This window comes from Montipora foliosa, chromosome 11, assembly GCF_036669935.1.
Source record: "Montipora foliosa isolate CH-2021 chromosome 11, ASM3666993v2, whole genome shotgun sequence".
Lineage (NCBI taxonomy): Eukaryota > Metazoa > Cnidaria > Anthozoa > Scleractinia > Acroporidae > Montipora > Montipora foliosa.
In genome coordinates this window covers 22,658,214-22,673,823 of record NC_090879.1, presented here as the reverse complement: position 1 = coordinate 22,673,823, position 15,610 = coordinate 22,658,214, and the positions used below count along the sequence as shown (strand labels likewise).

General features: G+C 39.4%; 3 protein-coding genes across 7 annotated transcripts in view; 1 reads left to right on the top strand and 2 right to left on the bottom strand.

The window, feature by feature from the left end:
* On the bottom strand, nt 1-5,217 carry LOC137975920 (WD repeat-containing protein 38-like). The gene is made up of 5 exons (XM_068823129.1): nt 3,868-5,217; nt 1,790-2,002; nt 1,097-1,298; nt 182-733; nt 1-141 (listed from the first exon to the last, which is right to left on the bottom strand). Exons 1-5 carry the CDS (start codon nt 4,513-4,515, stop codon nt 128-130), a joined length of 1,629 nt encoding a protein of 542 aa, XP_068679230.1. The 5' UTR covers nt 4,516-5,217; the 3' UTR covers nt 1-127.
* A 4,860-nt stretch (nt 5,218-10,077) lies between these two features.
* Nucleotides 10,078-15,610, bottom strand: LOC137977652 (uncharacterized). Of its 4 annotated transcripts, XM_068824944.1 has the most exons (3): nt 12,271-12,712; nt 11,880-12,074; nt 10,078-11,771 (listed from the first exon to the last, which is right to left on the bottom strand). In XM_068824944.1, exons 2-3 carry the CDS (start codon nt 12,052-12,054, stop codon nt 10,327-10,329), a joined length of 1,620 nt encoding a protein of 539 aa, XP_068681045.1. In that variant the 5' UTR covers nt 12,055-12,074; nt 12,271-12,712; the 3' UTR covers nt 10,078-10,326. The 4 variants fall into 4 exon arrangements, with proteins under 4 accessions (XP_068681045.1, XP_068681042.1, XP_068681044.1 ...); XM_068824941.1 differs by having other exon boundaries at nt 10,078-12,074; nt 12,271-12,731; XM_068824943.1 differs by lacking the exon at nt 12,271-12,712 and adding an exon at nt 15,481-15,610 and having other exon boundaries at nt 10,185-12,074.
* The window catches only part of LOC137977654 (centromere protein Q-like), an 8,636-nt gene continuing 6,318 nt past the window's right edge, over nt 13,293-15,610 (top strand). The window contains exons 1-2 of one of the 2 annotated variants that reach the window (XM_068824946.1): nt 13,293-13,695; nt 14,696-14,762. In XM_068824946.1, coding sequence (XP_068681047.1) covers nt 13,378-13,695; nt 14,696-14,762 — 385 coding nt within the window. In that variant the 5' untranslated portion in view covers nt 13,293-13,377. The remainder of the gene's footprint in view (nt 13,696-14,695; nt 14,763-15,610) is intronic. The other variant, XM_068824948.1, reaches the window with a different exon arrangement.

Genomic DNA, 15,610 nt, shown 5'->3' with positions numbered 1-15,610 from the left:
GGTTAGCACTAACCAATCTTCCAGCAACACGGTCCTGTTGAAAAATGTTGACAAGCTACAGTAAAAATACTATGTTGAATAAAGGTATTTTAAGCGCAGTCTGAGAATTAAAGTCAATTCCAAGAATTCATTTATCTAGAGTCTGGCATCTTCATAGTGGTACATATCCTTCACCACACGTCTATATCAGCATAGTAATTGCTGCTAGTTGCACTAGAACTCTTGCCGTGGCTTTGATATCCATTTTTCCTAAGACGAACCTCACCATTTTCAACAACTACCCAAGAATGGTTGCCATTAATATCCATGATATTATGTCCACTGGTGTGACTGTCAGACAGCTGACCATCTGCAGGCCTCAGGTGCTGATGGCCTAGCTCGTACTCATTTCCTTCATAATTATTTGCAGTGATGTTCATGCCATTTGGGTAACTTTTGTGCAATTGTGCTCTCTGATCCTTTAGATTTCCCTGAGAAAGAGCATCACTGTCCAATCCATTTGGAACGCCAGCATCAGTTCGTGAACTCTTACGCAATCGAGCCCTTTGTTCCTTGAGAATCACATCTGATTGGCTGTTTTCATTGACATCAGCTGAAGATACAGGAGTCCCTCTCAGTATGTCCTTTCCTTTTGTCTTGTTTTCTGCTCTATGCACAGCATGACCAACCAGTGATGCTGTGTCCTTTGGGTTGCTCTGGGCAGTGTCCTGATCATCCCCTAAAGAGGGTGTCCCTGTGACAGGAAAGAGTGAAAATCCTCATTATTGCAGTTTTCCTGGGGAAAAGAAAAGGGCCATAGTAGCCTGCGTAGCCGGCAGTATTGTTGCCACGAGATGCAAATTAATGAGCGGCAAAGCCACGCAGAAAATGGGCAACGGCGCTTTGATTTCCATTCTCCACGCGGCTTATGCCTCTCACACCAACAATACCGCCAGTTATTCAGGTTAGGGCCACAGACACCTTTCCAATGTTCAGTCTCGAGTGAGGCCAAGTGTTGTATCGAAATGGTATTGCATCGCAAGTATGATAGCACAAAACACTGCACAGTATCACAAATCCTTTACTGTAAACTGGCAAGTTGACAGATTTTGCTTACTGGTAATAATCTTTTGCATAACTTTCTTGGTGTATTTCCTCCAAAGTGTAGCTCCATAGTCGATAGCTGCTTCATTTTGATCTTCAATGGGAAGGGCATCAACTTCTGTCAGCGACACATCAAGAGATGACAAAATTATGTCTCTATCCCGTGCCCCTGTAGCCAATAGTGTCCCATCAGGGGATAAGGCAAGAGCCTCGACCTGGCCAGAAAAGCAAGACCAAACACTTCAGTTTTACAATGACATCTCACATTTATTTAACAACCAATGCTTATGGTCTTAAAATCACTTAATAGACGCTGAGGCCTTCATGACAGCTGCAAGTCCCCTTCTACAAGATTTGCTGGAAATTACTTTTTACAAAGAGTAAGGGGACCTGAAATGATGTATTGTGATTCTGTGATAGGGGACCTGTATCTGGATATTTGAAAGTAGCCAACAGAGTGTTGCTGATATGGGCTCCGCAATAATCATAGTAAAAAAAGTTATACAGCATTACTACTTCAGTTTCACAAAAAAACTGATGTCAAATTATGTGGGTGGGTTCTCTTTATGATAATTAACAATAATACCCCTGCAAGTTACAGATACATACAACTAAAATACTATTACATTTTTTATTTTTCCTTGCCTCATACTTACTACAAGCCTAGTATTTCAAATGTACAAAATCTGCCATTTCTATCACATACCTCTGAGCCAAGTTTATGTTGTTTGATTGTCTGAAGCTGTTTGCTGTGCTTCCTCAATGGATGCCACACACGACAGGTGTCATCACCAACAGAGAAGATTACAGGAACTGACTTGCTGCTGACTATTGGATAAAATTTCACCTCATTGACAGCATCCTCATGTCCACGGATTCTGATAAGAAGTGTGCCACTGCGTGGCTCCCACAAAGCAATCTAACGAATGAATAAAGATCCCTTCAGGGGTCAATCCAATGTAAAAGTTACATGTGTAGTTCACAAGTTGAACCCTTGTTTTTACGTGTGCACACAAAAATGAGTTCAATAAACTTTGTTAGAAGTCGTTTTTACAAGACTCCGACTTGCAATTACAGGTGTAGCGCTACACCTGTAAAATTTGGTACCTGCACAATAAGCATTTTACAGGAGTCCTACTTGTGTCTTTACAAATGTCCAACTTGTTAATATTACAAGTGCAAACTACAAGTCATAAGTTACTTGTAAGCTTAACGTAGGACTTGTAGGAAGCATCTTTCGAAATTTTGACATGTTCCCGTTGAGTGAAGAAGAACTTGAAGAACTATTGACACACTGAGTTATTTGGCTGCTTGAAATTTTGAGGAAAGACAGTTGCTTGACATTGAAATTCCACGTGAATTTCGGGAGAAATTTTCCTCTGTCAAAGCATTAGAGTATTTCTTTGCACCAGTGGGCCAACAAATAAACCTTGTGCAACTGGAACTTACACATGTAGTCTACAAGCATATTCAAATTAAGTTACAATAGAAAGTGTACAGTTGTACATTACGATTGTATTGTAGCCAGGGCTACACATGTGAATTCCAGTGTAGAAAAATCTTTTATGGAATTCATGAATTTACAAGTTGGACTTTGCACATGTAATTTACATTAGTAAAAACTACAGGTGTAACTCTTTATTGAATTGACCCCAGTATTGGCAGACAAATGTCTATGTTTGACAGTGACAAACTCAGGGGAGGGACATCACCCACCCCTCCCTATGCTTGGACCAAAACCCTTGGATCTCATAAATGGCTGCCCCGAGTAGATGTTTATTATTTTTTCCTTTCAATTTATTGTCATTTCTGCTTGCCAAAAGCAATGTTTTTGAACTATTAATAATTTAGGATATAATGTCCGCAGACCACACCAAAAAAGGCAATTTTGGGCCATTATGTTAAAAGTTATATTATTACAATTCATAATAACTTGCAAAAAATAACTTTGGACGAAATGCAAATGTTAAAATAATTGGTATTAATAATGTAACAACCGTTCTAAAAGGTTAAATTTTGCAGGACGCAGGATGTTTCAAAGGCACCGCTATTTGTTTCGGTTATTCAAAGTTCGATTTTTGTCAACCACAGCTTTTTGTTCTGTGACAAAAGAATGTCATTTCCATACCGTGGTTTCAGAAGATCATATGGCTACTGCTGGATATTGAAAGGGTTGAGATCTTTTGAAAACAACAAAAACATTTAGCCATTTAACCTAACTACGAAACAGACAAGCGCAAGAGAAGATGCGGACTAAAATGTTTAAAATCAGAATAAGAATAGTCGCAAAATCCAAACTTGAAAAGACAGATACCCGAAGGCAAACTAAATTGCTAATTTACGCCGCGGTTTTAGTATTTTTTGCCGCTTAAATGCATGTTTTATGACATCGCTAATCATGGAAAGTAGAGGTACAAATTAGTAGAAACCCAACGAAATCTTTCAATGATAATTCTTCAAGTAGCTGCATATTGGTGAATAAAGTCGTTGCCAAACACACGGTATTAAAGTTTCTGGACCAACAGTATCGATCATTCGATGTCGCGTTGATATTCATATTCAGAGTTTGAACGATTTCCCCAAAAATGCCAAAAGTTTGGGTAACTTTGTTTTACTGACCTTGCGTTACCAGTAAGACTTGACTCAAATATTCTCGAAATGTACTTACTTCTTATTTTATCTCAAAGCCCGTTTTGATTCCCCGATATGCAGGTTTAAAATGTTTCAATATTTTTGCAAATTGACCCGTTCCGTTTCGTGTCAAGGGTTTCAATTTCATCTCACCTTGTTATCTGCCGCTCCAGATGCGATATACCCATCGTCCGGCGACCATGCACAAGATTTTACACTGTCATCGTGAGCTCCCACCAAAGACATCACCGAATTAGCCGTTCTTGTATCCCATATCTTTAAAGACCCATCGTCTGCACCAGAACACAGCAGATTCGTTGCATTGCCACCTGTTTGAAACGAACAAGTCCATACCCCCGTAGTATGACCAACGAATTTTTGAACCAGTTGTCCAGTTCGTGCATCCACAAGACACACATTTTTATCCCAGCTAGCGGATGCTAACAGACTTCCGTCGCTTGAAAACGAAGTTCCTAACACCCATCCCTTGTGATGCGAAAAAGACTGAAGCAATTCTCCGGTCTCTCCGTTCCACAAAGCGACGGTGCAATCGGCCGAACCAGAAGCAAGCAAGCCAAGCGAACCCACGGCCCCGTGTCGCGGCTGCCAAGATAGGCACGTTACAGGGTTTCGATGGTGTCGCAGAACGAACGCTGACTCCAATGTACTAAGATCCCATATTCGTACTGTTTTATCCCAGCTTGCTGAAGCGAGATGCAGGCCTCCGGAACAGAATTCTAGCCGAGAAATATGCCACTTGTGTCCGCTCAAATGTGTCTGCTCCTCTGCCGTTACACTCATTTGAAATACAAGAACAAAAACAAGGTTTAGAAACCTCACGTTGAAGATAAGTGATACTGTTTAACCCGGACGTAACCCTCTAATTTCTTAAGCAGCTTTCATTGTCTATGAGGAACCTTCAAGCCCGTCGGCGGCAAATATTTCTTCTTCTTTGTTTACTTTGAGTTTGACATATCGCAAACTTGAAGTGCTGAGGTGAGATGCGATGAACTTTCAGCGGGTAGGAGACTTTACTCGATTGTTCTCTGGTTTCTAAATAGATTATGTGATAAGCCACCCAAAAGAATAAAACTTCGAAAGAACTGAAAATTTTTCTCACGACCGTACTAAAGATATTCCCTTGAGGCTGCTAAATTACAGACGCGAAAATTGACTGTCGCTATCGTCACGTGACTAGCTTCGAAACACGCAAACTAACTCTCAGTTTGAGGAAAAACATTGAAAAGGGAAACTAGAAATTTCCACGAATTAACTGAAGGCGCTTAGGCACTGAATGATATTAAATGCTTTGGATGACGTGCTTCTAATTATGTGCCAAGGTTTCGTAAAGAGATTGTCAAGGCAACAGATGCACGCGAATTCGGCGATTATAAATTTGTTCCCTGTGAACGTAACAATCTATAAACGGGCGAAAGGACGAATTCTAAGCGAGATTAGGGATCAAATAGCGTCTATATCTCTTAAAACTTAAAATAATCCAAATTTAACCTATCCAATCAAACGAGATCATTTATATCGTGAAATGGTGTGAAAAAAACCAAAACAACTGGGAATTACTACAGAGCTTCAAGAGGTTTAATAATTCGACTTTCGAGCTCTAGACCAAGTGGTGGCTTACAGACTCTTGACTGTTACATCAAGCTCTGGGAGTGACGATCTATTGCTCTCATGAAATAAAAGAATATTTGCAAATTAATAAAATTCAGACGCAAGAGGATTCCGATTAGAAATCGGTTTCGATAGGTTTTCATAGCATTGCAATCACTTTGTTGTATGTACCAGTCAAAGTGAAGCTTCAGCATTCCCCCCCCCCCCCCGAGCAACCCCCCGAGCATTTGAATTTTTGCAAATTTTTTGTTCAAATGCCCCCCTCCCCGGGCCAAAAAGCTGTTCAAATGCCTCATCATATGTCCATTTCAGGTGATCAAATGCCCCACCTCGGGAAAATTACCAGATTTTCATAAACTGAATGCATTGGTTTTACAAAGTTTCATGCAACGACACTTAAATACATTCCATACATTCATGCCATTATTTATACACCTACATAATGTATTAAAATATTCATAAATACACCGGCCGGTCGGTCAAAGCAATTGACCTCTATAAATCGCATCCGGCGACGTCGGTATTGTGTTGTATTATTGTTTATATTGTAAATACAATTTAATATATTTATATATTAAAAGATAACATAAATTGGTTCTTAATACCTTCAAATACGGAATAAACTTTGTGTAGGCCTTTGCTTTTCAACCAATCGGCCACGAATGCGGAATCCTTACCTTTCAATGCATCTAAGTTTGTCTCCGCCATGATTTATCAACCCACGTGGAAAGGTAACATGAAATCGAGGCTAGTGAATTACATTCCTCACCCTCTGAGTGATGATCAAATGCCCCGCCCCCGGGAAGACTAAGATGATCAAATTCCCTGCCCCGGGCAGGAAAAGGAGTCAAATGCCCGGGGTTTTTCCCGGGGGGGGGGGGGGGGGGGCTGAAGCTTCAATACTCAATTGGTTGGACTTCAGTTTTGTTCACAGTTCCTTTTAGGGAAACACGTACCACCATGGTGTTGACACATTCTTGTGAATATTTCTGTATTTTTCTCGCTACTCTTACTGCATGAAAACTAGTTCAAAAGTATTTAGAAGTCATTTTTTTGTTTTTATTCAAGAGAAAATCTCTCCTGGGCAACTGTATATTTTAAAAAAAGGAAGGTTGTTGCTAAAGGTGCTCTTCTGTAATGATGTTACTTAGATTAGAACTCTGATAAAAATATTAATTTCCTTGAGGTAAGTTAGAATCAAAGTTGTTATATGATAGAAATGGTGCTGTAATATTTTATGCAACTTTCATCTGCCAAAATGTGATGCACAGCTGCTCAAAAAAAAAATCTTGTTAGAAAGATTTCACCACAGGGTTCTATTTTAAGTTCTCCAAGTATGTTTAAGTAGTTTTCTTTGGACTTTTTGAAAAGTTGATTAAAAGCTATGGGGAAACTTTGGGAAAGTTATTGTTCACCTTCTTGTTTCATTCACACATGTATATAGTAGACATTACAGTATACACAAATTCATTTCAAAGTTTGAAAAACTTTACACTTGTTATCTTAGTTTTTGGTTAAAACATTCAATTAAATATTGGGCAACAAAAACTGATAAATTATTGGGTAGCAAGTAGTCATAAATGAACTGTATAGTAAAATTCTAAATTTTGAATTGAGCTACATTTTTGAGGGATGATCTGGTATATCAAGCTTTTTCAGAAAAAAAGATCGCTAATTATGCAATGTTGACTTCTTGACTCATTGAGTACATAAAATGGGTGTATGCTCACTGGACAAAAATATTGTGAACAAGAATTCTTGTAAGCATATACAAACATTATTTGATTAAGATTTAGAAGTCCCATAGTTTAATGTCTGCCTCACTTCTGCACAATTAGACTTAACTAAGCCATTATTAATTCTAGGGGAGTGAGACTTAACCCATTGACTCCCAGGGGTTCCCCATTGACGAGTAAAATCATCTGGTCGGTTTGGACGTCAAAGGGTTAACAGATTTTACTTGTCAACTGGGGTCCTACCGGGGAACCAGAGGAGTCAATGGATTAAGCAGTCAAAAAGTATGTACCCTCCATTAAATAACCCCCATTATCCATAAGTTACAAAAGTATGAAATTCAAGACGTTTTTTGCTCCATTGTCTTTGTTTTTCAATATAAAAGTTATCTTTGCACTGAGCTTGTTTCTCCTTGGCATTTTTCCAGAGCTTCATGAAGTTTCACAGCTGGAATGTCTTTCTTCAAAGGAAGGATGCTGACATTGAGGAAATAATCATTTTGCTTCTCTTGACAAAGCTTGACGAATAATAATTCACTACCTGATTTGATTTTTGGTCAACCCATAGACCACTTTCGTTAAATGGCAACCACCCTCCCATCATTTTATATTATGTTTAATTAGACCTACTACCCTCGTTTTGAAACAAATATTCTTTTGAAATTTACTTGTTGTAACGAGGCTAGAAAGGCTTACTAGCATCAAAACAGGAGAATATTTTATTTGGCCACCATTATGAAAGAGGTCCATACAATCCCAGATTACACCTTAAAGAAGACATACCGGTAGTTGTTGCGTGGAAGTAGATGTTATTGACAGCAGAATGAAATTTATGCACTAAAGAAGCTTGTTCTTAATGTAATGTTAAGTACCGGTAATACATGACTGAATGCTTGCACAAAATTCAAGTATTTTTCTTTTCAAAGCAACTACATGTTTTCTTTGTCACAATGCAGAAAGATTCAAAGTTTGAGTGAAAGGTTAAGTCACTATGATTTTGAAAAGTACAAGGTTGATGCTTCCAAGAACCCTCTCCTTACTTCAATGTCACCACTACATACTCTCACAGGTGTCTGGTTGGTGATGTTATTATTCCTGTTGGTATTTTGCCAATAGTCTTATTCTTAACAACATAATTAATTTGCTTGAACTGTTCACCAATACACATTGTCTTAAAATTGATCAAGCTATTTAATAAATACCACGTAGAATAGATTCTATAATTGGAAAGAATGAGTTTGGGGCAAAACTTTAGATCTTTTGCCATCCAACTCCCATTTGAAACTAGCGGTAATCATTCAAGTACATTGCTGTGTTCAATGCAGCTTGAATTTGCATACCTAGTGGATGTCTTTGTCATATGGGGGAGGGCGATGTAAGGTTGGAATTTTGTTAGAAACAGCGCATCACCCAGGGGCGGATCCAGCATTATTTTTTTAAAAGTGGGGGCCCAACAAGAATACTAATAAGCGCGCGTTAGCATGCCTCAGTAGCGCCTTAGGCGCTACTTTCTAGGGGGGTCTGGGGGCATGCCCCCCCGGAAAATTTTGAAAATTTGGGTACTCTTACTTGCACTCTGGTGCAATCTGGAACGTAAAGTATCAGGATTCCATATTGAATAAAATTATAAGTTATGGTTATAATGATGCATGATTTTTTACTCTTCGCTCCAAAGTCACAAAATATATATAATTATATATATAGGCATTAAGATTTTACGTTGTTACAGTCTCTGTAAGATAGGTTGACTGTAGACAAGTATTTCGCATCCAGTCTTCTTCCTCATTTCGAAAGGATAATATTAACGCCTGTAAGTTGAAAGTTTATTTGCACAACTTTGGTCATACTATTAGCGAAAAATCACGCTTTAGCTAAAAAAATCAAAAGCTCCAACAGACTGCTTACAAAATGATAAAATTATTGTATATTTTGAAAAAAAAAATCTCCGACGAACTGAAAGGGGGGGGCTGCGGCCGCCTCGGGGGCCCCCACCCCCCCCCTAAATCCACCCCTGTCACCCAAGCCAAAATCAACGGAGCAAAAGGTTCCAATGCACGCAAAGTTAACCATTTGTGGGTTTGTAGCACTGATATACACTGTTTAAGCCTAAGCACTTGTTCAAGAATGGTTAGCTTTTATAAAATGTTTGTTTTTCTTCATTTTTCTTAAGTGTGATGTAAGCCACCCGTCATGTAATTGTCATGAAGTTTTGAGGAAACAAGTCGTGGGTGACACGCTGTCCCTAATGGCTTGTGTAAGGTCGTCAGACTATTAAATTATACATATTAACTATGTATAATCACTATGATAAACACGATGTCAACCAAACACGAGTACACTCTGACGTTAGGAATGGTCTTTTAAAATACACTTCCCCTTTATGTTCTCCAGTTGTTGTTCCAATTCCTCAAACATACGTTACACCCTCTCAGACATCGAACTTCCTCCATTCAATTCTTGTCGGCTGTTCCATCTCGCAAAAGGATATCTCTAATAGTCCTTTTAGCAGGGAAACTTGCATCAATGGGACAAAAACTTCCTCCCTTTCTTCTTACGTCTTTCCAAAATCTTTCTCCCAGCTCTTGTCCTCAACCTTGCTAAGAATCCATGCTTCCTCTTCCTCTGAAGATTGTTTGGTTGATATTCCATACCGTATCTCACATAACGACATGGCTGCTGAAAAACAGGGAATATTCTTCCAAAAACATGCGAAACGCCTGGAAGCTGGGATACTGTTCCCGTAAAAGTGCGTGAAATTATAGAGGAAAACCAGCTCATTTTGAAAACGCTGGTTTCATCTGAAGTCTTAACATAACGCTGAGAAGGCCCTGGGAACGAGATATTTTCGTATGTACTCCATGTCAGAATGCCATGGATGCACCGGTATGTCCTCTTTGGAGGTTGGGAGGGGGATTGGGCAGGGAATTAGCGAATTTTAATTGATTGTAAACTGAAACCCCTCAAAACAATAGGTCCAATAAACAAAAAGGAAGACTTTGTACGCCCTGAATGCGCGTTTTGTATTTAGTTAGTACAATTGCAATTGCTAAAATTGCGTTCATAATTGCGAGGATCATACTTTTAATTTACTCGATTTCTTATCCGCTGTTCAATATGATTCATTGCGTTATAACCGCAGTTTGTTTGTTATTATTCATTTCGTTCGCCAACTTATAATGCTCGCAAAAACAAACAAAAAAAAACACTGAAATGAGCAAAAAATAAAGATGACTGTCTGCCTGACCACAATTCAGTTATGTGAAGCACAGAACGAACAAAGTTCCACTGGTAGAACGGAACGCAAGTTCACGGATTCATTAACATTCCAACAAACAACTTGTTGCCAGTCGCCGTGATCAAAGACATCCATCTCCATTAGTTCAACGCTGTCGTCTTCATACGTCTCTTTCTTGAACAGGCAGCAGTTAAGAAACGTCGATACACGAAACGTCTTAGGAAGAACTACACAATCATCATCTTTCCCTTCAGGTTGGACTGGAATGCTAAACTTGCTCATTCGCATGAAGGCTTTGAAATCTTCTCTGTCGATAACATGCCAGGTTAACAAAAACTTGTTGTAGACACCACTTTTATCGCTTTTCTTCCGATCTTTTAGTGTCTCCATTACGGGCATTTGGTGGGCACCATTCTTTAGAGAAACTTTTAGACTCTCGATTGCTTCAATTTGTGACAGCATGTGTTCTCGTCCCTGGTCAGTACCTCTTACCTCGAGAAGCAATTCAATTAGGGTTGAAACTTGATTTTCGATGGCTTCAGGGTGTTGGAAAATCGTTTCTTTCGAAGCCTTACGCGAGTCATACAATGTGGATCTTGGAAACAGAGCTGGCTCTGCGGATACTGGATGCAAAGAGTAATCCATAGAAACCTTTAGAGGATGCCACTTCAGTGGTTGTGAGCTCGATTCTTCATTTCTCACTGTGACAAGATCCTGCCTAATCAAATCAAGGATCTCTAACACCCTTTGGCCAAGATGGTGCAACTCCCATTTATTCTCACTTTCCGTTATGGCTTTCAGGATCAGGGTTTTTAGGGTGTAAGTTCCTATAACTGCTTTATATTCCATTGTGTACATGTCGAAATATGATTCCAGGAAGGTTTGGATAAGATACTTAAGAACACGATAGCATCGTACCTCGTTTGAGTGAAGCGGCAGAGATGAGAATGTTGATATTTCCCAAAGGGATTCCGACCTCCTTGAACATGAGATGACGTTGATTGACCAGAAGTCAAAAAGGAGTTGTAAAGTTTCTGAGTCCGTGGAACGGTAGGGAATCTGGACAGCCAAGCAAATATCAACAGACACAAAAGTTTCCGATCCACCAGTGTCAGTAAACTTGAGAATTTGGAGGTAAGTTCTGCCAGAAGGGTATTTCAGTCGGGAGACATATTTCCACTTTGGGAAATTGTCAACAAGAGATTTCAGAGATCGATGAATCGCCTCTGACACCATGCCAGCGATTTCATCCCTGAAAGGATTTTTTTGATCTTTAAAAATCATCAGATCACGTCTCCATCGCTCGTTTTCCTCTTGATCACACCAATCAGGGAATAAAATGTCATCCATGAAAAGAAGTTCCTTCATCGTCAGAACGAGCTTCGTCGATTGAATATTAATGTCGTAATCTTCTGCAAAAAAGGGCTTGCAATCTTTCCACAACAACTGCTGTTGCAACGCTGGTAAAACAAAAACGTAGTCAAACTCATCGGCTTGTCCAATCTTAGTACCTTCCACCATACTTCCCCCTTGATGAACAAGTGCATTTTGAAACAGTCGATACTTACTGGAAAGGTCCATAAGGAGACCTTGTATAATATGATGTAGCTCTTCACGGATAATGTGTGCGTTTTGACCATCTGGGAACTTTGCTTTTGTATCGGCGAGTTCCTTTATGAACACGTCTAGCCGGTCAGGGCAGTTCATACTTGGATGGTCCCTAACATCTGTTGATGAAGCCATGCCACCCTCAACTTTCCGATCTAAAACAACATGAGAAACATTATTTCAAGGTCTTACGTTTAAACCTAAAGACCAAATTTACGTATTAAAATTCCGCGCAACCTTATGTTATGTAGTCTGATGAGTACAACCACTACTCTTAACCACTTTTTTACAAGTAAAATGTCCATTAGTCAGTAAACAATGAGAGCTACCACAAGTTCAAGCAATTCATACCTTAATATTGCTTTTCAAAGATCAAGGAAGAAAAGAAAGAATTGAACTTGTTAAAAACTTTCTGAAAACCAACCGCGATCCCCTCTGCTGGGAACTGTAAACGAGATAGTGACCTCAGTGAACTACTACGAGAGAGCTTGTGCTCGCTTCAGCTGTTCTGGTGGTTCTAAAGCCCTTGTCTGCGGCTTGTTTAGACGGCAAGAAAGGCTAAACAAGTCCAGATTGATTTGGTCTATCTTGATGTCCTTCTTCAAAGGACCGAAGTATGAATCCGAGACAGATTCCTCTCGCGTGATTGAAAGTATGGGCTGTATTAAAGATCCTAAAATTCAAATGGGACAAATGGGACACTCAAATGGGACAGATATAATAACTTAGCCTTTCGCCTCCTTGTCCCAAGTTGAGGCGCTGCCGATGCCACAACTTTCACTTTCAGACGCTTCCTTTTCAGCTGTTTTTTTGTCGGTCTCATTCTCCCTCCACACAAAGGAGAAGAAAGGGGAGGGAGAATGAGACCGACACAAAAGACGGCTGCAAAGGAGGCTAGGTTCCATCCGTAACGACAACGATGTCACGCAAACTCATGACAAGGAAATTGTGTAGCACAGTAAATCGGGAATTGGACCTGTAAGGTTCGTTTCGCTGATTTGCGCCAAAAAATTAGACATGGTCTTCTTCAGTGGTGGGCGCGTCAAATGGTATGTTAAAGACCGAAATAAAATTAAACAAATAAGGAACGAAACTTGCGCACTTCGAGCGCTAAGTTTCAAATTTTCAAAAACAATTTTTTCCGATATTCAGATGGCCAGGGGTCTGATAGCGCATATTCGAAACGTACCTTTTAAAGTAATTTAGCTAGGGCTGGGCCCGTAAAATACTTTTTCGTAAAATTTCGGCAATTTTAAGGTTGCATATTCCCGCGAATATACAACAGATTCTTAAGGCAGTTTTTCAAGTCCAGCGTTTGAATAAATTCCCTTGTACTAAGTTGGCAGCCTTGTAGCCTTTTTTTGTCGTCTGTTTGAGAACGCGTGACAGATTGCGTGACACCAATAACTGGAAAACACTGGGAATGAGTCAAAGATGGCGATCTTTTGAATTGCAAAGATGGCAAAGAGAAGGACCAGAATTACTTACGCTCCAAACTCGCGTCGCAAGAGTAACACGTATGACAGAAATGCATCGACGTCGTCTTCCAATGTGCAAAAGAAGGAAGAAAAAAATCCGGTTAAGTCAAAGTCAAAGCGAAGGAGCAGAATCGCTTACAACCCGAAAGGCAGAGGGAAGGCCAGCACAATTGGAAGTAGCAGCGCAGCTGTAAAAGCTTATCTTTTGTCTTCATCCAATGAACAAGAGGTGAAGGAATCGCCACGGAGAAACAAAAGGCGTACAAGAGATAGTGTGACGGCCATTCTCCAAGAAAAGGTAGATTTTACATCATGTGTAAAATATGTATATATTCAAGGAAATTGAATGGGAATGGCAATATTGTTATGGGGCTTTTATGTAGCAGCGCTCGTAACGTATAATGTGATTGGATCGCTACCCACACCTAAAAGCAAAAGACTAAACAATTGAAACAATGACGTAAACTTAAAGAATAGAATCTGTTTACAATGCCAAACAATATAGCAGGTTACAACAGCTGCTCCATATACTAATTTGTCTTTGGATTCGGTAGAGAGCCATGGTTTTTGTTCAAAGAATAGAATTGGTTAAGGAGGCTAATTTAAACTTTTTCAATACTTTCAATAAACTGTACTATTTGGAAGGATTGAATCAACCCAACTTTTTCCAGTAACAGCAATGTTATGATACCATATCAAGGAGCAAGATGCACTCGTCGATGTGATGTAACAACCATGGTAACAAAACAGCCATGTAAAAACCCCATAGTTTGATTGAATGAAATAAATGTATATATATTTGAAGTGCAAGGATCACTGTTACATGTACCTTTCGCCAATTTTTATTACTGGAAAGTGTTAAGCAGGTTATTCGTAGCCACCTTAACAATTGGAAAATTTTAAGGTGGTTCTGAATCTATTACAGAGAATTTTCTAAACTTAATTTGCAGAGCCTGAGGGTTTCATCTTAGCCTGCTTAATCACTTTCCAGCAATAAAAAATGGGAGTCACTAGGCTTGTTTTTTAGATATGAACGTTTAAAAACAAAGTATAGGACACTTTTAGATGGCTTGTTTGTTGCCATGGTAACACAAATGAATGCATCTTGCTAAGCAATTATTTCTGTTTCATTTGAGTGTCTCAAAACCAAAGACCTAAGATCTAAGACCCACACGAAATCTAGAAAATTAAGACTTAGGTCCCCCACCAAATAAGACTTGGTGAGAATTTCAGGTCTTTGTTTTTGGGACCACCACTCAATTTTTAAGAAAGGATAACTCTTGTAAACTATTTTGCAGAAGAAAAAGGAAAGCAGTTCTTCTACTGAAGAAAAAGTAACCAACAAACCATCATCATCTAAACAAGGTAATGACAAAAACAAAGATAAATGTTATTTAAACACTGATATTGATGGTTTACTCAGCTGTAGAAGAACCAGTGATTGAGAGGGTTGGATCTAGGGGAAGTGATGTCATTTACTCACTAGCTTAAAATTTCAGTGAGTGAATTTATGCAATACAGGAGTTTAAAAGTTTGAAAGTCCAAAACTAGCGAAGTCTTTGACGTCACTTTCTCCTTGATCCAGCTCTCTCAAGATTTTATTTAAAGTTAATAATGGCAGACCATTAAATAGGAAATTCCAGTTAAAATAAACAGGTGTCTTTCTAAAATTGGGTCACTTAGTGTTTAGTTAACGTATGACACTTCTTGAAATGCAAAGAAAAAGAAGAATGAGCGGATACACTTCCAGGTGATCTGGTGACGTAATTTGGAGGACTGGGAAGAATAATTTTAACGCCGTCTACCACAACCGCGCACAGCCTTAGGTGTTGTTTCCAAACTCCCTGCAGTATTTCCATCGCCAAAACTCAACAGATCAATCTGTGTCTACCACATTTCCTGTTACTGAATGAACATTCAAGTAGACCCGACGAGATCTAACCTCGCCTCTGCCATGTCGAATTCGAAAATAAGGCTGTGTGTGGTTGTGGGATACAGCGTTAATTTTATTCTCCCCAGTCCGCCGAATTACGTCACCAGATCACCTGGCTAGGTAAGTGTATTGAGACCCACTTGTACTAACCCCAGCTTGGGTTGTTCAGATTTCCTGTGGGTAGCCTGCCTCTAAAGAAAAAATTTTGGCCTTAGAAGCTCTTGGTCCTTCTAAGACAAACAAGCAGCTTGATAGACCTGGTTAAAGCATTTTCTCTTTG